We start from the raw sequence: 25,606 nt of genomic DNA on the forward strand, positions 1-25,606 counted from the left end.
TCGACCAAAATCAGAAATGAGAATTGTTTTTGTCGTGATTACATAAACATCACATTGATTTAAAAGTAGTTGTTAGCTTGTATTATTTCATAACATCACCATCAAACAAGAACCACGAATTTTTTCTAAAAAAAAAATGTAAGAACATTTAATTTTTTTTCCAATGGCATGTTCTTTAATTCAAATTCAAACGTAGTAACCTATTGATGTAACAGTTATAAAAACAATTGTTGATAAGTTATGATAAGACGGTGGAATCTTTGTTGTCCCTGGGGGATCAATATTTGTGGATAATCCTCCCACACGAATTTACATACCCAGGGACCAATATCCAAGCATTGTATTTGTATGTATCGTGGCTACCCACGAATATTGACTCGGTAGAAAATAAAGATTCCGCAGTAAACTCTTCTGTCTTGTAATTGACTTTCCAAGTAACACTGAAGTTTGTGAAAAACAATGAAAAATAAATAATTGTTGTAAACTTTGGCCCGTTTTTCTGTCTCTTTTTTTTCAAAATAAATATAGATCTCAAAAAGGCAAAAACGAATCCGTATTATGGCTGTTGTGAAGATGGTGCTTTCCTATACGAAGAACGTGCTTTATAATAAGATGATAGAGTTTTTTTGTATTTTTTTTTTTGTGAAGGTGTTTTTATGTGAAGGTATTTTTATGCGAAGGTGCTTTTTTTAAGGTCCTTTTCTATTTGATCGTGCTGTTTTATAAAATGATGCTCTAAAAATCAATGTGAGATACGGAACCTGTTATAAGTGATGAATAAAAAAAAATGCCTACTATTCAGTTTCAGTTTAAGTTAAGAATTCCAAAGTCTTTTACCACATACTTCAATTGATACATTGAAAGTGTAATTCAATGATAAAAATAAAATTGCAAAAACATATACAGGTATACCCATTTAAATACTGCTAGCTTTTTCAAGCAAAATTATTTTTTATCTTTTTAAGTTTTATTTTTAAGCAGATTTTACACAGCATCGTAGTTTGTGACGGCAAATGCATTTTTAAGGACTTGTTTTTCTTACATAGTAAAAATTGAAAGAAAACTTTAAAATAAAAAGTTAACTTAAAACGCTAAAATCTAGAACCAAATTTAGTGTTTTAACAAAACATATACAAAATTATCTATACATCATAGAAATCAATGCTCATTCAGTTGTAAAGTTTACTAGTTATGTAAATTTCTTAAAAACTAGCTACTTGTTCTTAAAATAATGCATTTTGGTATATTTTGATTAAAATTACAAAATACACCTTCATCTTTCAAAAGATGAGCATCAGTTTTCATAAAGAGCTCGTAAAGGGGAAGAAAACCATACCAAGTTTTGTAATATCTACAGCCGTCTTGCGCTTGAACTTTTGCATTGAATTTCTCGATCTGGAAAGTGTCTAAAATCAATACACATTTCAAACGCACGAGTGATCCCAAAAGGGGAGGTTACTCTTTGAGTGATAACTCTTCTGAAAAAGGCGCGATGTCATTTTATCACCTAGTCCGAATTAATTTTAAGATAAGTTACGATGAATCTACCGCATTTTTTATGTCGAATCATGGATGTAAACAAAAAACCGCTGTGTATCAGTTTTCTTGGTTAATCGCATTCGCGGAATTAGTGAGTTCTTGATATTTTTTAGGAATTTGAGAAAAATATATAAGACCTGATTATTCACAATTATTTTAGGGGTTGGGTGTCAATTAAGCCCCTGATATTAATATAACTAAATTGTTCTCATAATGGAATATTTTTAGACGGGGTCACGAGACCCCGTCTATTGGTTTACTGTCAGCCGAAGTCTCAAGCCGGAAGGCACGCGTAGAACACATGAACTGAGTCTACGCGTAAGAAAATAGTGCAGAAAGTTTTCATGCATTTCAGTAAATATGTATTATAAAAACACGCATTAAATCTTTTAAAGTCCTCTGTGAATAAACAAAATTCTATTTAGAAAATAAACAAATGGTTTTATTGATCAAAATATTCTTGCTCGGGTTCAAATGTGGAATGTGTTACGTAGCTGAATGCACAGCGCCGTTGACGATTAAGTTGGTGTACGAGCCCATTAATCAATAGAAGAGGTTGATGGTGGAATCGAAATAAAAGTTCCAAAACGCATTGTGTCATTTTTGAAAAGTTGTGAATTTTATTTTGACAATATTTGACCTTAATACTACCAAACTTCATGCGCAAGCCGAAGTTAAAATCGGGACGGGTTATACACAGATATTTTACAAATTAGATAGGTGTTTCATTGTCTTCCAGTCTACTTGCAGTATGACTGCTGTTCGTCTCTAAAGGAATTTTGTACAACGAAAATAAAAAACAAGTCTGAATTTGCCTTCTCGATCGTTGGTTCTTTAGTTGTTTAAACTGAATTTAAATTTTAAACAATGCATTGTAAGCAAAATCTATAATAGATTATACATTTTGGAGAACTTATACATCATATAATATATACAATCTTATCGATTGAAGAACCAAGTTAAATGTCAATGTTCATGTTTTCCGGCTTAGTTGGAATCAGGCTTTGGGTGAATTCCATTGTAAAATAATGCATTACAGTGGAGCCTCAGTTATCCGGACGCTTTCGTTCCAAAGTCCAAACGTCTGGATAGGTGAAGCGTCCGGATATCTGAAATGTGTCTATTGTTGACATGAATGATAATGTATTTATATACAATGGCTCCTAGTGTTGATACTAGGATTTTTTGCCTTCCATACCATACAACAAAACATGTTAGAGTTGTCTGTTGATATGAACATGAACGTTTTTAGATATAAAGAACTCTGCTTTATTTTATCATTTTGTCATGAAAAATTAACCGGACAATAATGATAACCGAATCTAGCTAAATTATTTGTGTCCAAGTATGATATGTGTGCGATAAACGGTTGTTCGCAATTTTCCAATTTTTGAAAGTGATTTGGGAAGTCAGTGTGTTTATACAACTCATGAGGGTCTAGCACGTTAAAAAGGTGTGAAACTTAATTGACAGTGGTAATCTTTTGTACTGAGTAACTAAAGTATCATCAAATTTTACCGTCCGGTTAAATGAAGAACGATTAATAGTAAATCAGTGTTTTGTGATAAAAACAGACCATCCGGATCCGGAACGCGGAATTCCGGACATTACCATTACTTCATGAATTAGGGCATGAAATTACCATTACCATTACTTAATTTTCTTGAAGTAATGCATTACATTACCATTACATGAGTAAAGAAATGCATTACCATTACTTTGTAAAAAGTCAATAAGTTTTAAAAAAGTAATCTAAAAACTAAATAAAGAGTTTTTGTTAATATTTCATAAATAAAACATGCTTGAAATATTTACAGGTTCATGTTCATGTTCACTATCAGGTTCAAATTAAATGACTTATACAAGATTGCTGTTGCAATTGTAGTTGTCAAAGTAAGGTTGGTCCCGTAACATTTACACGCTAATGGCGGAGTTGACAATCTCTGTTATCTATGTCTCTGATTTTCGGAGTATGATTTTTAATGAAAGGAACGGTTGTCTCGTAATTCGTGTTAGTGATGCACGAGTTTACACAAAAAAGTAGTTAGTGGCGAACAGATTTATTTTTACCTATTAATTTTGCATGTATCGCAAATGAAGAAAATCGTGTCAGATAAGTCGGTCTTAAAAATCAAAATGGCGACCGTGACAAATCTTTTTATTGTCAAAGTGGAATCTTATTGTAAAAAAAAATATTTCTAACGTCAGGTGCCTGTGTTTGTTATCGGTATACAAATGTTCACTTTCTTTGTTAATTCAGCAGTTTTAGAGTTTTCGGGGTTTTCATAAAACTTTTATTACGGATACCGTCCGACTTGTGGATTTCCCCTTGGATCACAAAACTGAATAAATCTAATGATAAAAATTATCTACTTTGAAATAGTATTTGATGTTCCCGGTTAGTAGTAATTTTTAAATTTTTTCCTTTGGGTTTTAATTTACATAATATACCATTGTGTCAAATTTCTACAACTATGAAGGCCGGGGTTGAGTGAAATTAAGACATCAAGTATCAGAAAATTGCAAAAAAGCCGAAGTAACATAGATTGTAACAACTAAATTAAACTCATAAATTTTGGAAGCAAATTCGAGGAAATCCATGACAATTACAAATTCAAACTTTCAAGACCCCGTCTTTCAGTACTCTCAGTACTTTGATTTTACTATGATTTAATGCCAGATGAATGCATGTTCTGCCTTTGCCCAATGACTGTCTTTTCTGCAGCACTGCTTTGGTATGTAAATATTATTCTGGGGAGGGGGTTCAAATGGTAACTTTATTCTTTTCGCCAGGGGCCAGATACATGGTGTTTTACTATGTAAATTGTAAATTAAAGCTGAACACCGCTCGTAAATAGGCATTGTCCGCCATATTTCTTTCCAATTCGCCTTTCATTCCAGAACCCCTATAAAAGCCTTTTGTTAGTTAACGGTTCAACGCATTTCGATGTTCGGGTTTCACCTGTATAGGTGCTACCCACGCTTTCCCGTCGTAAATAAAGTCCTCGAACACGCTGACCGAGTACTCGCGTACCATTTCGCAATTAGTGAAGAAAGACTTCAAGTAAAAATGGCATCAATTGCACAGGTTAGTGCTATGCAACAAATACAGCAACATGCCATAAATGCAGTAAAAATACATGCAAAGTAGCAATGCAAGATAACCGACACATGTACACGACTTCCATTCGACTACAATGGTCAGGGTCAAGAAAGTGCGACTTTCGTTTTCTATTACACATGCGCAGTTAAGTCCAATGACAAATATCGGAGAGATGGATGTCAGTGAAACGTGGTGTCTTTGAAAACGCGAGTTTGTGTACATTTTATTGGCATTGGAGAAATATTTTCTGTTTAGGTATTTATATACCCTAACTTCTTACCTATTGTGGAAGCTTTGCAGATATTTGTCGACAGGCAGCCGTTCTTCGAAGTAAGCACGTAGGATTTTGCCGGATGAATATTCCAACGTACAAACGCGTACAGTACTACAGTTGAATAAAGGTTCCGCGAGAGGTATATTACCCTTTTAAATGCAGGAGAACATTTTATTGCTGTGCGCATTTTACGGAAGAGTGATATAAAGGGTTTCTTTTTCAGTTGTGTTTTTTTTTTTTTTCATTTTCATTTCATTACCCCTTTTGGCGCCCCTTGAAACACGGAGGTTTTGTCACGTCGATAGTAGTGACTTGAAAGCAATCAGGCGTAACGAAATCGGAGAGTATACCCTAGTGAGGGATATCGGAGATAGAAAACTAATATGGCGTATGCCTATTTACGAGCGGTTTTCAACTTTAAATTAGAATTTTTCACAAGGACTATACATGTATACCTGTCCATGTATAAGGCCTTTTCCCATCCCCCATAAGAAATCAACAGATTTCACCTTTGTATTACATGTTACACTTTTAATTTTAACACTCATTAAACTTTACTTTTATTTTCATTCAACACATGCAGTTTAATGATTAAGATTAAGGAGAGGGGGAGGGTTAGCATATCTATTCACTCACAAAATACATTCTAATTGCTCATTTCTCATTACCGAGATAGAAAAGATGGTGTGTTAATCATGCGACAAGGCGATCGAAAGGAATTCTTGGTTTACATAAATATATAGAATTTTAATAAGTCTGAATTCAAGCTCCTATGTGTATGTGAGAGACTCTTTCTCCCACCCATTTACATCCTTAATCAATACATGCAGCTTATAGCATTTTAATGTATTAACTTCTGCAAATGTCCTTCCCCTTCTTCTTCTCAAACAAAATTATAAAATATAAAAACAATTATATTTGGTTCATTTGTTTTATTAATTCAAGAAAATAAAAGGACTTTCTGAATAAAAAAAAAATTATGACAACATTTAAACCTAACATATGCATGGAAACTCAAAATTGCAGTTTCTTTATATGATGTCAATGTGTTTACTGTATGTCTTCTTAGTTCTGCTCCTCTTCTCGCTTCAAAAACACAGTCTTCCTGTTCTTACAGTTCAGGTTTATCTTTTCATCATTTCATCTTTAATATGACCCCAGGATAAGTGTGCAGGTAAATTGTCACTAATAAAAACATCATTTATGTAAATCCCAAAACAAGGCAGGTACCAGCTAAAATGAAAATCATATATATATATATATATATATATATATATATATATATATATATATATATATATATATATATATATATATATATATATATTTCAGGAAGTTTAACTTGTAATCAAAATGGGTGAAAGACCGAAATGGAGTATTTTCTACATTTTGATAGACAGTGGAATTTATTTATCTTAATAAACATTTTACTATGTTTAGATGTGCATTTAAATTTTGCACATTTTGCAATTACAGCTTTTAAATAACTTTTCGGTTTGATCGATTAAAAATTATGAGCATCCTCACCCCTGATATGTGCATGATAGTATAATTGCACCCCTTTATTTTACCCGGCCAGACCTTAAAAGTGCACTTCTCTGTCTGTCTGTCTGTATGTCTCTCTCTCTCTCTCTCTCTTACCCGACTTTCCTGTATTAAGAGGAATGGGTCATACACCAGTTCTATGGGGAAACCTCTTTCCTACACTTTGTTTAAAATAATTATAATATATCATTATTAAACAAAGGTCTATGAATGTAAACACCTCTTGCATATCTTGATTGCTTGCCTTTAACAATGTCTTTTGGGAGTTTTTGTATATGGGGAAATAATTTTTCTCACAGAATAAAGAGGAAATGAAATTCGGAACCCCTCTGAATGTATAGAATACATATGTCCTTTCACAACAGTGTTCAGTGTCTTATATAGTTTGATTTCATTTATATTACTGTAATGTTATTTTCATTTATTTTAAAATATATAAATTCCTACAAATATATAGCCGGTATAACAGATACATTGGAGCAAATTATTTTAATTTAGAAAAAACTACGGTCCTCGCAATCCAGGCGTTCATTCTCACTAAGCTTTCCTCATACTGTTCTGGACATCACTCTCATCCATTTTTTCTTTTTAAATCCTCAAAATTGCTTAAGACTTCTATTACAATATTCTCATTATCCAAGTCCGTTTTCAAACTATCTCGCCGATTTACCCGGTTTATTCCTCATACTGTTTTCTCACTGAATATTCCCCATACTGTTTATATATATTTTCCCACTGAATATTCCCCGTACTGTTTATATATATTCTCTCACTGAATATTCCCCGTATAAATTGCATATTCCCCATACTGTTTATATATATTTTCTCACTGAATATTCCCCGTACTGTTTATATATTTTTTCTCACTGAATATTCCCCGTACTGTTTTATAATACATTTTCTCACTGAATACTCCCCACAATATTTTCTCACTGAATACTCCCCACAATATTTTCTCACTGTATATTCCCCATACTGATTATATGTTTTCTTACTGAATTTCTTATTTATTACTTCCCATACTGTTGACATGTTTCCTCACTTAATATTCCCCAAACTGTTTATTTAGTTATTCTCTCAATGTATATCCCCCCATATACATTCTCCATTCTCACTAAATATTCCCCACATTGTTTATGTATATTTTCTCACCAAATATTCCCTCTGTTTAATATTTTCTCTCTGAAAATTTCTACTAGTGTTGACGTTTCTGCATACTCTAATTATAAACTATTATCAATGGCACCTCCCCTCTGTCCATTAACTAAATAATCTTAATACTGTCTCTCTTTCTCCATGACTGGATACTTGCATTTCATGCATTTTCAATTCTCTGTTACAATTTGTCATTCTCTTATCCTCATATTGAACTTCAGGGTTGCATTTTACAAAAGAACTTACGACAAAGTTGTAAATAATTACAGTCTCATAAAATGATCTGTAATGAATAAAATTGTCATAAACCATTTGTTTACAAATATTTTAATTCCCATAATTATGTTTTTCAGCCATAAGAATAAAATATTGATTAGTTTGTGATTAACTAGCACTTATTAATTTGGTCGTAAGTTCTTTTGTTAAACGCAGCTCAGAAATCTTCCAAGTTATAATTGCTCTGTGCAATTAATCTAATAACATGGATAATGGGAATTTTACAACAATTTCAGTCATCTTTTGACTATAAAATAAACTTTACCCTCTCTCATTTTCTTCGCTAGACTGTTCATGTCTTTCGTACCTATCAAATGATGGAACTGAAAATTTGATTTACATTTTTTATTCAAACATACTAATAACACATGTTCAATTGGTGTTTCATTACCAAGTATGCAAGTTAAACTAATGGAAATGTATATGAGGTCAAATTACAGTAAAATATTCCAATAATGATTTGACTCTTTTAGCATAGTGATTTCATTTCTCTTGACTTTTCAATATATTAAACACTTGATGAATAAAATGAATTATGCTCAAAAAAGCAATTATCTGTTCCAGCTACTTGGCTGCCTGTTTTACTGTATGGTTAAAACCAAGCAAAAAGTAAAACCCTTAATATTGCATCAGTTTGACAACCTGCTGATGACTGAAAACATAAGATGATAGTAAAAAAAAAAATTTGCCTGCTTTACCAGAATTTCAAAATTTGGCCCGAGACACAATTAATTTTTTTGTTCCTTGGCATTTGTCAGATTTTGGCCCCTTTTCTTATGTTGTTGCACTAGATTCCAAACATAATACTTCACAGCTTTCCACCCTCTCTCTTCGATTAACTTTCTAACTCTGTCCGACTTCCTTCCCTGTAGCATTACATCACTCTTACTTGGAGGACAACATAGTGTGAAATGTTGATGAAATGATGTTCTTAATGCTTGTTTATCTTCCTCTTTCCATGGCCTTCTGGTACACTTCTTTGCATTACTGCAAACATATTCCGTATCTGCAAAAAATATGAGTGAAACGAACTATAATTTTCTGATTTAGGATATCATTTGAAATATAAGTTTTCTTCAAGGCAATTCTACGAATTTACCTTTCTCGCTTTGCTTTTGTTCCTTCTGCTTTTGTTTACTGTCCTTTATTTTTGGGGGGGTCCTCTCCTGACACTCCTTAAAAAACCAAGAAATATCTGCTGAGACTGTGGCTTTACAGGTGTATACAGTACTTACAATGAGGAAAGATGCATCTATATATTGTCTACTTATGTAACATAGACCAAAACTATACAAGGAATGACATTTTAAAAAAAATGTAATATAAATTTTTGTTTCCATAACCATGGCAACATCATTTGTCAAAAACCCGATATGATTACATATTTTGAACAATCTACTTATGTATCTAATCTTAATGATATCTGAGAAAAACTGTAAGAGGGTTACTGGCATTTTGAAATTTTAACAAAAATCTTTTGCAACCATGACAACACTGTTGAAATAAAAAAAACCCAGGTAATGTGCTTGTACCATCAACTACCAAGCAATACTAAAATCAGATCTGTAGCATGGATTTCAAATCATTCTGGCAATACTTATCAACAATATTCAACTTCATCTGAAAAACTGTAAAAAATTTCTTAAAATGTCAGGAAATATTTTTTGTACCATTACTGAAATACACTAAAAAATCAAGTTTCTTTTTTTTTTAATTGTGAAAACTGAGTAAATAGTGTTTTGGATATTTTTTAAAGATATGTATACTCAATTATAATTTCAACTGCAATTGTAACAATTAAGACTTGCCATTACACAAGGAACAATAATGCATATGATTTAGGGTGGGGATCTCAGTAATTTTCATGATATATTGATCATTTGATATCTTTGGGTTATTATAACCCAGAGAGGCCTTGATCTGCATTTTACAAGATGTGTTTTGACATCCTGATGGTAACAGTTGAACATATTATACTGATGGCATGAAAAAAAGTTACAGTATTTTAAAGAAAATTGTACAAACCTCTGATGAAGAACAGTCTTGCTCATCACAATCCTCCTCTTCAGACTTATCTAACTGTATTTCTGAAATACAAATTGCCTATTTTGAACATTTGTCACGACAAATATAAAAATAATACTTCTTGTCAATTTTATGCTTCACTCTTAAAACCATGTGGGGATTTCAGAGCAATACGAAATCAAATTTTGTATACCTTCCAATGTGATATCATCCAGAGTTTTTCCAGCATATCTATGGATAATTCCACAATCTGCAGCAATCAACAATTTGCTGACCTTTGCGAGCTCAAGAGTTTGTTCTTGGAGTCTGTAGTACTTCCTATGTACGGAAAGGGTGTGCCCCATATGGTTTGCCAGCCATTCTAGCTCGTTCTTGGAATCCAGATCAACTATCTTAAATAAAAATAACATTAAGGGTTCATCTGGTAGGCTTACACACTAAAGGTACTATGAACACAGAGTTCACACAACAATACCCTGCCATCTTCTCCTGTATAATGGTAAAGTTTATAAATTTTTATTTTTTTGGAAATGGTAAACTACAAGTATTTGTCCAGTCAGAAAATAAAATTAGGTTACAAAGTAATTAATAAACATTGTGAAATTTTTTTATAATTTTATTCAGCGATATAAGATCAAGGAGTTGCAGATAAGAAATGGGTACCATCAACATTATTGAAAAAATGGCAGACCCTGCATTTATGTTTTACTATTGAAAACACCAAATAGTTTTCCTATCCAAACATAAAACAGGAGGGTACAAATGGCACTTTTTAAAAGAGCTTCTATTAAATGTTTCAGTGATACAGGAAGAATTTTGTAGTAATAGCTGACTTCCCTCATGTGTTACTGACAGACGTCCCCATCTCTATACACCCCTACTTTTCAAGCAGATAGTATCAAAATACCAGAAAACTGAACCATATGATAATGCCATAAGTATATACACATTCAGTCAGAATGGTCACATAAGAGGCACATGGGCCACAAAACTCATCTGAACAAGCATTCTGAGAGTATTGCATAAGCAATACACGTCCCCTACCGGTTTGTAGAAATTTGTGAAAACAATGCACTGCTATGCAGAATATCATTTCTTACCGTCTCAACAGACCAACCCGATAACGAACCCGATTGTAATAATACAAAAACCCTGTCGATTAAATTTACAACACAATGCTTGATACTATTTAACAGAACTTATTTGTTTGTTAGAAACAATAAAAGGAATGGTCCAAGTAATGCACGTTATTAAACTTATTTGTTTGTTAGAAACAATAAAAGGAATGGTCCAAGTAATGCACGTTATTATTACTGACAACATACTTTCTTCGTTTATTTGATACACGCCGAGCCCGATAACGAACCCGAACATTAAAAAAATAGAATATAAAAAATTAATTTTCTTGAAAATATGTCAACCAGACGCTACAAAAGTGTAAACTTGATCTGTAGTTTGATATTTTGAAGCTGCTCAGCAAGTTTCATATCATTCGTTCAACGCATAAAGAAAAAAAAACCAGTGGAAAACTGAAGTGGGACAGACAGATGGACGGACGGACGGACAGACGGACGCAGAGGAAAGCTATAATCCCCTCCGGTGAAACCGGTAGGGGACTAATAAACTTAGTCCTGCTGTCCTTTAATTTTGCAAGCAGACTACAGTATTTTGAGTAATTATGCAAAAAAAAGTTCTCACGAGCAAGAGGCTATTTACATGTGTACCTGTGAAACTGTTGCGATGTATGTTCTCATATTAGTTGTAGTAATAAGTTCAGGATTCTTTAAATCCACTCTGTTTGTTATCCATTTGAGGGAATCCCAACATTTCAAGTGCCCAGACTTGGAAGATGGTGCAGCAAACAGGAAAGGGTTTTGAAGAGGAACTCCAATGGCATTCCTTTTGCTGTTAAGCAAGTCTAATGCATTCCACATGTCTTTAGTTAGCAAAACAGGGACTTTTCTGTTCTTCTTTCCAACTATTTCTACAAGCTGTAGCCTGAAATCCATCCAAAAACAAAACAAATGAAAATACAATAGGCGTTAAATGTTACATTATGTTGTAGAAATGTTTGTCCAATGATTGTTGTCAAAAATAAGCCAAAACTGTTTTAAAATATTGAGACACCCAATAATCATATTTACCTGTCCATCAGTTTCTTTTCAATTGGTGATAAAGTGGATATTATTTCCAGATTTTCAGCATCCTTCCATTCTCCAGTTTTTCTGTTTACGTAAGCCGATAGTTTCATCTGACTGGTCTCTCCCCCTCGGCGCTTGTTAAATATCGTAATTCTACATAAAACAACCACTGCCAAGTTTCTCCAGTTGACAGCATTTATGTCTTTCAACAGTAATTCACTCAGCCTGACAATTTCATGAAGAAGGAAGTCTTTCAGTTTTACTATGTCACAAGTTAATGGCAATATGTCTGATTCATTGTACTTCCTCTCAGCAATTGTTTGTCTTGCATGGCTACTTATTTTGTCAGCCCATTCAGTGTCATGCAATAAAATGAAGTTTTCTACATCTTTTCGTCTCTCGTCATCCCCATCATCCATTCTAAAATAACAAAAGAGAAAGACAAAAATAAATTTAAAAAATCACATGTTTAAGGTTTCCATAGCAACCTTTATTTATCCCCCTAACCTATTTTCATGATTACTTATTAAGAGCGTCAAGTGAACATCTTTAGAGCACAAATTCAGTGCTGCACTGCATTAAGTGACAATTTTCACACCACGTTACATAAAATGTTTGAGAGAGGTAACTTTTGAAGTTAAATCTAGTTTTGTCTTATAAAAAAAAAAATCCAACCTTATTAATACCTATCATATTTTAGGGAAACTGGAAACCTTGAACACACTTTTTTTTTGGGGGGGGGGGGGTGTTTGTAACATTAAAACATTACTCATTCAAAGATCTTTATAGAATGCAGTTTCCTGAATCCTGAAAGGCACCTTTTCTTTGTATTGAAATCTATGACAACAGATAAACAGTTTAATACAAATCCATCAACCATTTAATCTGCCTACAACAAAAGGTTCAAAGAGTAATGCTTGACATTTAACATATGGCATGACCAAGGCATGGTGCATTTGCTGACAAAAAAAATCTATAATGTAGATATTGAATGTTAAATTCCTTATCTCTTCAAGTTAACTGAGATTTCTTGAAAAACAATCCACTGGTTATGAAGAATGACTATGCTTTCTATTTACATCTTTTTATATAGCTCATAGTCACCTTCAGATTCTAAATACTAACATTTAAAAATATTATCAAAACAATATTTCCTCTGATGAGTGATAAAAACATACTTACAGAGATTCATCTGAATGTACATAAACACTCTCCCCAGACCCTCCTAAAATACCAGGCCAAAACATTGCTTTGGGTACTTCAGGCAAACCTTTGGCCCAAACAGCTTGCTTTTCTTCAGGCATCTCTGTAAAATTTATTTACATGTCAAGGGCGAGACTAAAACCCATTATATTGAAACATGATTTCTAATCATAAGACTGATTTTAAGTATTTACTGCACATGACAGGACTAGAAAAAGTGAAAGCAAAAGTGAAACTAATTGGTATACACTTGATGATAATGCGATCGATGAGGGTTAGACATGAGGAGTTCCAAATAATGAAAAAGTGGAGGGGGATTTTTTTTTCTGGATAGGCGCTGCATTACCAACTTTTTATTTAAATAAAATTGCAATGAAATTTGCAATGCAGCTCCCTCGAAACAGATGCGCGCGGGCCTGAGAACCAGAATTTTAATTTTACCTGCATGACCTTACTCTAATATATGACTTTGGTGGAGATTCAGCTCAACTAGATATTTGGACTGATCTTGAAACACAGTCTGGAAATTTCCAATATCACTTGCTGAGGCTAAAAACTGGACATACCTATGTCTTATGAACTTCTTTTTGTATATACTTTTTCTCACTGAATATTCTCCATCCATTTTATATATATATATTTTCTCACTGAATATTCCCCATACTGTTTACATACTTTCCGACTGAATATTCCCCATATTCCCCATATGGTTTGTGTATTTTCTGACTGAATATTCCCCATACTTTCTTATATATTTTCTCACTGAGTATTCCCCATATTGTTTGTATACTTTCTCACTAAATATTCCCCATATTGTTTATTTCTTTTCTCATGGAATATTCCCCATACTGTTTACATACTTTCTGACTGAATATTCCCCATACTGTTTTTATATATTTTCTCTCTGAACATTCCCCATATTGTTTTTATATATTTTCTCACTGAATATTCTCCATATTGTTTTTATATATTTTCTCACTGAATATTCCCCATACTGTTTTTATATATTTTCTCTCTGAACATTCCCCATATTGTTTTTATATATTTTCTCACTGAACATTCCCCATATTGTTTTTATATATTTTCTCACTGAACATTCCCCATATTGTTTTTATATATTTTCTCACTGAATATTCCCCATATTGTTTTTATATATTTTCTCACTGAATATTCCCCATACTGTTTTTATATAATTATGTTCTCACTGAATATTCCCCATACTGTTTTTATATATTTTCTCACAGAATATTCCCCATACTGTTTTTATATATTTTCTCTCTGAACATTCCCCATATTGTTTTTATATATTTTCTCACTGAACATTCCCCATATTGTTTTTATATATTTTCTCACTGAACATTCCCCATATTGTTTTTATATATTTTCTCACTGAATATTCCCCATATTGTTTTTATATATTTTCTCACTGAATATTCCCCATACTGTTTTTATATAATTATGTTCTCACTGAATATTCCCCATACTTTTTTTATATATTTTCTCACTGAATATTCCCCATACTGTTTATTTTCTCACTGAATATTCCCCATACTGTTTATATATTTTCTCACTGAATATTCCCCATACTGTTTATATATTTTCTCACTGAATATTCCCCATACTGTTTTTATATATTTTCTCACTAAGCAGTGCTCCAAGTTGCCACTAAAATGGTCAAATTTGCGACTGAGAAAATTCTTGCCTGTAGTCGTTCTTTTCAGGATTGAACTTATAGTAATTTTAACTGAACCCTCAATGTTACGTTTGAAGAAATAAACTTTAAATTAGTAGTATGTAAAAGCGTCACTATCATATATGTAATAATATGAATATTCCACATACTTTTTATATTATATTCTCTCTCTCTGAAAATTCCCCATACTGTTCATATATATTTATTCTCTCATTGAACAGAAATATATTTAACGTCATCAGCATTTAACAAAGTTAGATATAAAATGAATATTCCCCATACTGATCATAAATTTTCTCACTGAATAACCCCCCCCCCCCCCCAATTGTTCATACATTTTCTAAATTAGCACCCAAAGTTTGGGGTGAATTTCCAGAAGTGAATTGTGAATTAAAGCAATATGAGCTGTATTTTTTAGAATTTTATTTTGCTGCAAAAACGTGCTAATATGATAAGTCTGCATATAACTTAAACTTTTATGATAAATAAGATTTGAAGAAAAAAATCATTAATTTTTGTCAAAGGAAATACATGTATTTCTCTTCTAAGGAATATATAGAAAATCAATTTTTGTACAGGACGACAATAATTCATTTTTGCTCCAAATAAGGCTTCTTAACAACCTTTTCCACAAAAATATGGCTAACAGAAATTTAAAAACCATGATATTTTTGTCATGTTAGTAGAAAAAACATTTTAGTAAAAAAAAAAAAAATCATCATGAAAAATGCAACTCATATTGCTTTAAGGCTGCCCAGAGATTTGGTGAAGGTGTCAGTCCAAATATCAAGCAAATTTTCACTGAGATTTCATCTTTAAAAATTACAGTCGACTCTTAACCAAACCGACTCGTACCCGGACAGACTTGTAATCAAATAATCTGAGTAAAAAAGACTTGAATTATAATATTATGCATGCCTTCAGAGAGGGAGAAGAGTTGATATATTTGACAATAAAATTAAGATTGCATGTACAATGTAAACAGAGATTTTCAATCAAATGTTGATATAAAAACCTTGATCTTTGGCAAACTTATAGGAGATGACATCATATTATCAAAAATATACATTCATTTAACTCATAATTTCTTAATTATTGTAATTATGTCAAAATTTAAACTCAACAGCTTATCTTTAAATTTACAATTGAAGTATCATTGTTTACCATCGAACAAATGGATTATGAGTCTGTATGGACATGAGTCGGTTTGGGTAACGTTACGACTTCACTTGATTCCGTTTTGAATTAAAAACTAGCTATACACATGTAAACAGATACATATCTAATTTAGGCAATTTAAGAATATATGCTGAAAGCTTGTTGAGATATTATTTTCAAAACATACCTGATGAATATTGTTCCCATGAATTTAAATGCAAAACACATATTTCCCAATGGCAATGTCATTAATTTCGCAAAAAAAACTGCAAGCAGTAAATTCAGTAGTATCAAAAAATGCTATAAAGTTCACGCCATTAATAAACAACTCCAGAACATCTAAATCAAAATCCGAACAAAAACAGCACGCTCTAGAGTAGTCAAAATCGTCATAAAATGCCAGGAAAGCAGAAGGAAGTTCCATCTCGTCTCATGTCAACTTTCCTGCCAATTTCTTTGTCCCATAATGCAACATCCAGCGACCTACAATTTCCCCACACTGTACCCGAGTTACACTCTCTATTTTCTAGATTTTTCCCCATATTCCACTACTGACATACAAAATGTGAATTCTCGAAATGTACTACTTTAAATAGAATCCGCTTAATACAGTATCGATATATATAATGAATATTTGTTACGATGACATTCCATGTTCAAGTAAAACCAGAGCTGACGATTTTTCCTTACAGTAGTCAGTTCATTGATATCTTCGGCCTTTGAACACGTTTTTATTTGTAAACTTCACTAATATACATGCTATATTGTCCTTTTCAAGTCTTTAATTATCTATTACGCATATAAATATATATATAAATATATATATATATATAAATATAAATGTAGCATGCCACTTACCTAATTTGCACGAAATCCCTTGTTCATTCTCCATTGTACATTTTCCCGCGAATGAGGACTTCCGAACATCAAAATTCAGTTACGGTAGTGTGAGAATGTCATATGATCACTGTGGGGTATTTTGATTGGACTAATCTACGCACGTCACAAACGCTGCGCAGGTTGATTTGCTGATCACTGCAAGGCTTCATAATAAGAGAGGGGCCAGAGACGGGGAAATTTCTTTAGTTCGCTGTTGAAAAGTTGTCAAAAATGTCGAATGTTGTTGTGGGGAACTTATTAATTCCCCACAATTTCCAACTTTCCCCATAGTGTTGGTCTGAAGACAAATTGATTACCCCATAATGTAGGAAACTCGGGAGCTCTCTATCTCTCTCTCTCTCTCTCACATAACTGATCTTATACAAGATTGATATTATTATAATGTTGGTGCAGTCAGTGGTAAAACATTCCAATGTATTGTTGATATGTTGATGAGCAATTTGTAAACATGAACTATTCAAAATTGTAGATTTATAAATAACGTGGTTTTCTATCAATCATTTTAAGACATGAACCATTTGAACATGAAAATGCTTTTTCAAATTGAATTGTCTCATAGAATGATCAGATTTTTCATTATTTCAATGATAAATTATTGTGCATGTATACATGTATGTTATTAACTTAAATTCTCTTCAAGCCTTTTTTTCCAAATAAGTGCGAAACTTTTCAAATTACTCTGCAAATAACAAAAAAAATAATTATGCGAAGTCATACAATTTAATTTACATGCATAGAACATGTCGACAGTAATTTGAACATTTTTTGAAAAGTTTACATATATTTTGCATGGATGGGTAAAATAACTTACACTTCAAATATTATTTGAAAGTTACACATACATATTTTACACAAACAATACCATATATGACCATGCGTATAGATTCCTCTTTTCGAGAAAAGAAGATGGAGACATGCATGCAGTCATTTATTTATTATTATTTGTTTTTGTTTTTATTACCAATAGTACAGAATCATAAGAATGAACCTAGATGACAATTTTCAAACAGTGTTATGATAGTCATATACTGATTTGAAAAAAAAAAAAACAAACCTACAATAAGAATTAATGCGCATGACCATCTTATATCAACTGGATGAATGCGTAAAAAATATAAATGAACTGACATGGAAGAAGTTTAAACACAGTAGAAAGGTGTTATTAATCAGCTGTTCATCAATTTCAAGAAAATGAAATCAGCGGTTTATAATAATCTTTTAGCCTGTGCTGTACTGATTTTCAGAAAATCAAATCAGCTTGTACTGTCGGACCCTTGTATTGTTTACTTAAAAATTAAAAAAAACAACAACAACAACAGTTGTGTAAAGCTAAGTATTGTCAGTACAAGTTCTATGAACTAATTCGTGCCGATTGGTTCAGATAAAAATGATCAACAATTTAACGAACTAAAGCTACATAAAGCTACATGTACATTGTATTGACCTAAATGTAAACAACACAGTATTTCTCCTTATGTTTTGAAGGAAACAACACATTAAGTCGAGCAGAAATCAATCAACTGTAAAAAATCACAATAAAATAGCTATTAAGCTATCTGGTACATTACAGATACACTGTATATCAATTCTACATACCTGACAAATCATTAAAAGATCCGGCTATCATCGGGAATACCAGCTACAAGTGTTTACATCGTCTGACGAGCGCTTTTAGGACGCAGATTCACACTCATACGACAGGTGCGTTATGGAAATTCTTCGTATATTCTGATTGTTGTAAACTTATAATGATAATGAGGTATTAAATCAGCCGTATTTTTTGCTTAAACTGCCGTTTTCGGTATATTTTTTATATATGGAAATACAGAGGCGGGGCGTATTTTATGACTTCATATCTCATTATCCCTTCATCAGCATATCAAAACAACGTGTAGCCTTATCTGTCCTGCGTTTACAAATGCATAATACATGTATGTACACAGCACAGAGAAATTCATTAAATTGGAGCTCATATTTATGGGCAATAGGCACTACTCTCTCTCTCTCTCTCTCTCTCTCTCTCTGGAAGATAATCTGAATCATCTCATAGATGTACTACACAAAAAAAAAATGCAGGGGATAGGTGTAATAGAGATGAAAACAGGAGGTGATAGGTAAATGCATTACACAAGAGTAATGCACAAAAATGACAAAAATACCGGAAAATAAATATCATCAGAATATGAGTATTAAGTCCAAGTAGCGTTATTGACAAATAAAACGTGCTGAATTCATTATCATATTTATTGTTTATTGTGTGTACAATGAAAGAAGTTGATAAGTCGACATTTCTTTAACGTTAGAAAGTTGTTTAACATTTATCTGTGACGTCCTCTCCGTTATAGACCCATCGAGAATTATCACATGGACACACGGCGCTGAAAAAAATATATATTTTGAAAGTTCATAAATTTGTTTAATAATTGAAAGCCTTTTTTTCTTCAAGTTATTCATTAATTTGGAAGCAAATTTAACAAGAAAAAACACTTTCATCATGGATCCCACCTAAGCTAATTGGAGATTAAAAAATAAAGTCGTATAACAATTTAAATCTTGACCCCATAAATTATGATTTCCTTTGCTTATACTCTAGGTAATCATTTTGATTTGCATTTCCATATAATTGTATTCATGTACAACTTTTAAGCCAATAACTACACACTTTACAAGCATATGTCATATTAATCACACTTTCTTTGATTCGTTATACATGTACTTACAAGCAAGTGGCTTCCGGATACTTATCGCATTTTTGGAATGTACAAGCGCCTACCAAGCAGGCAATGTTAGGACAACCTGAAATTTGAAAGTTAACATTACATCAATGCTGTCAGTATGTCTCATATCATCAACTCTGTTCATTTTACTGAAGATATATCGCGCCCAGAAACGTTTTAAAGGGGTTAGATGTATTGACTGTTTCAAGAAAAATGGCAAAATAGCATTCGCAACCACAGTTTTCCATGGCGTTACTACAAAGAAAAGTGGACCAGATAGTAAACTAATAGCGACAAAGTTTTGAATAATTCGGGTTTTCAACACCACAGCTGTAAAGGTAACTAATAAACTGAAAATATAGTAAATAAAACTCCATGACATTAATATTAATTTCCGAATTTCAATTCACTCAGGACTCAGTTGTCTTACAATTAATGGATTCTTTTTAGTCGATGTTGTACGTCTATACATATATAGCTCGTTAATAGTTTTACTCACATTACTTCTTTACTGAAACAACCGAGAAACCTTGACAAAATTTGTTATGAGATAATTGTAGGGTAAGGGAAATACTAATGTCAAAGCCCTAATCTCAAATCCACTGAGCCACAAATTTAAGTTAAAAACCGTTAGAAACGACGCAACTTAAAAAATAGAAGACATGTTATAAGAGGTAGAGAGCTCAGACTTCTATTTTTACTTTCTTAGAAAAAATGTAGAAATCATAAATACAGGTAAATGAAACAGTAATCAACATTAACAAAATCAATATCTATTTACTGTAATAAAAAAAATGCCTTAAGTTAGTTAGTAGTTCAAGACATTCAGTCAGCATTAAGTTAATAACAGTTACACGTAACCAACAAACATGTTTATGATATTGTAAGCATTCAACAAAGGTAAATGCGGTTGTCTTGTACATGTAAATTAAGTTAATGACGTGTTAGGCATTCTGTTGACCTCATTATAAAAATTGTCAAAATACATGTACATTGTACAGAGACAAGATACAGTTTATTAAATTCGTTTAAGAAAACGCCTTTTCACAGAAAAAAAATCAATTATCACTCAACTGATACAAATTAAACAAATAGAATACATAGTTAAACTTACGACGCGGCCGACAGGACCGTTCACAGAGCTTCTTTGATTTAAAGTTGTTTGCGTTTCCTCCGCAACAGCCATAGGTGAACGGACGACAGGAGTTCCGGCTAGCGTCATAATAAAATCGAGGGCAAGCACCTCTACAGGGTCCGGTATCAGCAGAAAGACTACATGGACCTGTAACATAGGTAATTGATGTATGAGCTATAACAAAACATTGGTTATAATCTGCATCAGGGAAATATTCGTCCCGTTTTATTTTCGTCTTTATAGACCTGGCTAGTGAAATAAATATTTGGTGATTTAATTATTATTTTTTAAATAACAGTGTTTATAAGAATAGGTATCTTATTATAATATTGTCGAGGAGAATTTAATACGAGAAAAACTGTTTGCAAGTGTAGATGGTTGAAGAAACACAGGACAAAAGAAAAACTCTGTATAAAGTGAACAATCATTTGATGTCCTTTTTTCAAACTATATCCATCACAATAGTAAATATTACACTTGTACGTTTTTGAAAGTGCTTTTATTGAATTATTAAGTTAATAGCAGTTTTGCAAGTGTTAAAAGGTACACAGCATTTTTTTATATAGTTATATCATTACTGTAAAGTAGCATTTAGTTGCAAGCGAGAAAATTTTGCAATGTTCGCGAGTACCTAGATGTCGCTAATATGTATCGCCGCGAACTAGTCCTTGTCGCATAATTATTTCAGCACCTTAGGTCTTAAGAAGGCTTTGTCGCGAACATTAATCATGGCAAACTAGTCAATCGATAACAAGTCGTGAAATAAAGTCTTCGCGAAAAAATATTCACAATAATCTTGCAATCTTTCTTCTTGTTAAGTAGATAATAATCAGACCATAAGCATAATATTACATTCCCTCTATGCAATGCCTTTATTAATTTTAAAGAGTTTTCTTATCTATCTATTGTTTCATTTTTTTTAAAGAGAAAAATGTTATTTAACAGAGCAAACGCACTTTATAGGAAAACTATTCAGCCTTTTTAAATGGCATTATTATTGTTATGCATTACTTTATGTAAAATGGAAGCTTTCTTGTGACAATAGTCTATTAATACTTCGGATTGATTTTTTATTTCTATTATTATTATTATTAAATTTGAAACATAGGATCAAAGCACGTTTAGGGGATACAATGTAGCTGTATAATTCATATCTGTTATTCAAATTTAAGTTAATGTTCAATAGGAAACTTGCCTAATAACCATGGTTTGTCATTTAGCTGATAAACAGGACTTTCAATATAGATCTGATTAAATGACGCAGGTTTTTATGATAAACTACGCAAAAGCACTTGCTGTAAGTGAAGTCAAGATAAATATTGATTGTTTGCTAGAGGCTGAGATACAAAGGTCAGATGTACGAAACAGGTGCTGTTTGAGGCAGGATGAATTCATTACCTTACACTTATTATGGATAACATTTTGCCACTTTTTTTTTATTTATAAATTTATCTTTACATATTAAAATATTTTTGTCTGTGAAAACATTACGAAACAATGTTGTGCCCTAAACCCAGTAACCTCATGAAATTTGAGTGACACTAAATGAGTGTGTCTCATGGCATAACAAAAAGTCGGCATAGGCTGCGCTGCTAAATATAAATAAAAGCAATAAGGAAATATGTTTTGAATATTTTGAGATGATAATTTCGGTCGGAGCGTGGTCAAATATATCATAAAGCCCTTCAGACTTTATTAGATTTAACCACGCCCCGACCGAAATTATCCCCTCATATACTCAAAGAATGATCCCTTTTTCCTTACATATTACAAATATAAAAAACCACTAATTTAAAAGTACTTTTTTTTTCTTCTTCAAAAAATAACATTATCTTATGTGTTGAATCTGATAATGAATATTAATTTTCTTTATTTTTTGTATAACAGCAAAAACGAAGGATTTTTTTGGGTTACTGGAAAGGTATGTTACCTGTTACAGGGGCAGGAGGTTGTCCGTACCATCTGGCGTTCACAACGGCCTACGTAAAAAGAATATAAATTCATTTGTTTGATAATTGCTTTCGATGCCAAAGACATAATATACATGTGCATAAAACGACGTGTTCACAATATCAGTACATACATATGATTAATAGAAAATATTATAAACATTTGAATGAATTTACATTTTCACAATAAAATAATTCATAGAGCAAAAACATAATGAATTGAAGTAAAAATGTTATATAATAAACAAAAATTCGGAAGATTTATTTTTTTTAAAATCAAACCCACCACCCTCCTAAAAAATACGAAAATAGTTTACATGTAGCCAATTATAATTTTCATTTATAAATGCATGATTGTTGTTAACATATGACAAAAAAATTAATTTCCTTTACATCAATAAATAAAGAGATACTAAAATCTCACCACTGTAATAAACAGTAACACACAAAGTGATAGAACTCGCGACATGTTCCTGTATCCTGGTCTGAGTTTATTTCGTTTCCACTTGATTTCAACCTTTTTATACCTAGGCAATCATTAGCGTTGTTATTAAACGTCATATTCAGCCCCTGAAGCGTGGCAAATACCATGTTGTGCAGTTACCGCGAGCCCGTATATTTCAGTGTAGACAATATAGCAACACTTTACCTGTAACGAAAATCTGGTCATCCTTTTATTTATGCCTTATTACGTTGTAGGGGGTTTCCATTTCATTTTTAGTAAATTGTTTTGTTTTCCCAGCTCATCCTATTTTTGTTGTTTTTATTGGTTTGTTTGTTTGGTTTTTTGGGTTTTTTTTGTTTAAGTGTAAATACTGGCCATAAAAGTATTTAAAAGAATTGATATTAACTAATATTTTTGTTTAGAATAAATTATTTCTTAATAATGATAACTCGTTCTTCACTTTCTCTATTGAGTAAATCTACTAAAACGTAGTTATTATTTATTTCTGTTAACTTCATATTAAGTTACGATGTACTTTTAAAAAAAATAATTTGAACCAATTATTTCACCGTATTTCATTTTAATTAAAACTATTTCACCAGAATGCATATCGTCTTTTTATGACGTTTAAACACATGTGTAGATCAAAAGGAAAGCTAGACTCTCTCTCTCTCTCTCTCACTCTCTCTCTCTCTCTCTCTCTGCTTCTCTCTCGCTTTCTTTGTCTGTTTATCTGTCTGTCTGATTCTCTCTCTTTCTCAATATATCTCTTATCTCTCACTATTACTCTCATTTTTTGCATATCTCTCTCTCCCTCTCTCTGCTTCTCTTTCTCTCTCCCTCTCTCTTTTTCTGTCAGTCTGTCTGCTTCTCTCTATCAATATATCTCTCTCTTTTTAATTTCTGTCTGTCTGTGTCTGTCTGTCTTTCTCTCACTATTACTCTCATTTATTCATCTCTCTCTCTCTCTCTCTCTCTCTCATTTTAATAAAACTACATGCCTATACAATTGCTATTTAATTAATTTAATAGCGAATCGCAGTAAAACCAACCAAATGTTTTGGGTTTTTTTAAATAAATTCCTAACATGATAACAACATCTTTTAAAATGTATTTAGGTCATATTTTGCTTTTAGCTATTTTATATAGCACCTGTTACAATTTGGCCAAGCACTGACATTAAAATTGATATTACGTTTCATTGGAATTGATGTATTTATGCAAAATAGCAAATTATACGCATATTTAACAATCTTCTTCAAGTGCGCTGTAAAAAGATGGAGAATAAAAATGACTCGACAAAACATATAAAATTCAGTCTGACACAGATTAGTGCTTGAATGACAAGTAAAATAAACCGAATGACCGATTTCTGTGTACTTTTAAACGCAGCAAACGTAAATAGTTAGCCTTCTAAGTTGTACGATATTTTCATGATTTACCAGAAAAAATGCAAACCACAACAGTTGTGTTAGTGCAACAGACAAATTAAACATTTAACATTTTTACACAGTTTTGGTCAAATAATGTGTAATGCGTAAATGTAATATTTAAGTACCCGTCACGGTTTTTTCTAATCGTGTTATCCTATCAACTTGTTACCGTGATTTGTTTTATTAGAGCATGGTAAAAAAAAGGTACTCTGATCTAATGCTGAATAAAAGGCAGAACATGCGCAGATCCAAAACCATTTTCGGGGGACTTTGATGCGCGGATCCAAAACCATTTTCAGGGGAGAGTTTGGGTTGGGGGTGGGTGGTATCTGACGGATATTTGAGTTTGGCTGGGAATTCCGGCGCATAGTTTTGGTAGTTTTATAATGTTATAATGTTATAATCTTTTATTATGATTAGTATTCGTCCGTCCCTATATGAATACTGTTGAAATTTTTATTCGTGGGGGTCAGTGTTTGTTTGTTGTCAAATATTTCCTGGTTCGTGGAAGCGTAATTTCGTGAATAAATTTTTTAAAAAAATGCTTGTATATACGTTTATGGGGATGTAAATATGTGTGCACGGGTTACCAACGATCGCCTTGAACATTGCTCCGCCACGAACTATGATGATTCCACGTTAAGCGTCGTTCTAAAACTGGTTCAACCTTTAGGTGTTGGAAGTGCCATAACTTTCATATTAAAAGAAAAAGGAAAAACGAAACAGATAATTGCAAGGCAACACTTATTGACAGGTAAACAAAGCACTCAGTCAAAAGTTTGATTGTCGGTTAAATATGAGCTCTAACCATTTTTTAAGTATACGTTTTAGATCACTCAATGCTACTCATTTTCATACAATATCAATAATTAAAATGTCTTGTTTATCGAAAGACTTCTATGATTGGGTTAACGA

The 25,606-nt window shown here is 32.3% G+C and overlaps 2 protein-coding genes across 2 annotated transcripts; both read right to left on the reverse strand.

Moving 5' to 3' along the window:
* Positions 1-8,222: 8,222 nt before the first annotated feature.
* On the reverse strand, positions 8,223-17,331 carry LOC128169417 (uncharacterized). Its single transcript, XM_052835568.1, has 8 exons — positions 16,971-17,331; positions 13,241-13,364; positions 12,062-12,478; positions 11,642-11,915; positions 10,111-10,309; positions 9,918-9,979; positions 8,992-9,067; positions 8,223-8,898 (listed from the first exon to the last, which is right to left on the reverse strand). Exons 1-8 carry the CDS (start codon positions 17,002-17,004, stop codon positions 8,621-8,623), a joined length of 1,464 nt encoding a protein of 487 aa, XP_052691528.1. The 5' UTR covers positions 17,005-17,331; the 3' UTR covers positions 8,223-8,620.
* Positions 17,332-19,238: 1,907 nt separating this feature from the next.
* Positions 19,239-23,338, reverse strand: LOC128169411 (kappaPI-actitoxin-Avd3e-like). The gene is made up of 5 exons (XM_052835566.1): positions 23,238-23,338; positions 22,795-22,843; positions 20,844-21,011; positions 19,733-19,808; positions 19,239-19,390 (listed from the first exon to the last, which is right to left on the reverse strand). The coding sequence occupies exons 1-5, from the start codon at positions 23,280-23,282 to the stop codon at positions 19,324-19,326; spliced, it is 405 nt and encodes a 134-aa protein (XP_052691526.1). The 5' UTR covers positions 23,283-23,338; the 3' UTR covers positions 19,239-19,323.
* Between the last annotated feature and the right edge of the window lie 2,268 nt (positions 23,339-25,606).

Source organism: Crassostrea angulata, unplaced genomic scaffold (assembly GCF_025612915.1).
Source record: "Crassostrea angulata isolate pt1a10 unplaced genomic scaffold, ASM2561291v2 HiC_scaffold_127, whole genome shotgun sequence".
NCBI lineage: Eukaryota > Metazoa > Mollusca > Bivalvia > Ostreida > Ostreidae > Magallana > Magallana angulata.

What these genes read in the sequence shown, in the direction of transcription:
- LOC128169417 (XM_052835568.1), bottom strand. Translation starts at nt 17,004, where the DNA reads ATGGAGAATGAACAAGGGATTTCGTGCAAATTAG. An exon ending in AGGGATTTCGTGCAAATTAG is followed by an intron (nt 13,365 to 16,970) that starts GTAAGTGGCATG and finishes TAAATTTTACAG; the next exon opens with AGATGCCTGAAGAAAAGCAA. An exon ending in GAAAAGAAACTGATGGACAG is followed by an intron (nt 11,916 to 12,061) that starts GTAAATATGATT and finishes GATGGATTTCAG; the next exon opens with GCTACAGCTTGTAGAAATAG.
- LOC128169411 (XM_052835566.1), bottom strand. Translation starts at nt 23,282, where the DNA reads ATGTCGCGAGTTCTATCACTTTGTGTGTTACTGTTTATTACAGTG. An exon ending in TGTTACTGTTTATTACAGTG is followed by an intron (nt 22,844 to 23,237) that starts GTGAGATTTTAG and finishes CTTTTTACGTAG; the next exon opens with GCCGTTGTGAACGCCAGATG. An exon ending in ACCTCCTGCCCCTGTAACAG is followed by an intron (nt 21,012 to 22,794) that starts GTAACATACCTT and finishes CCTATGTTACAG; the next exon opens with GTCCATGTAGTCTTTCTGCT.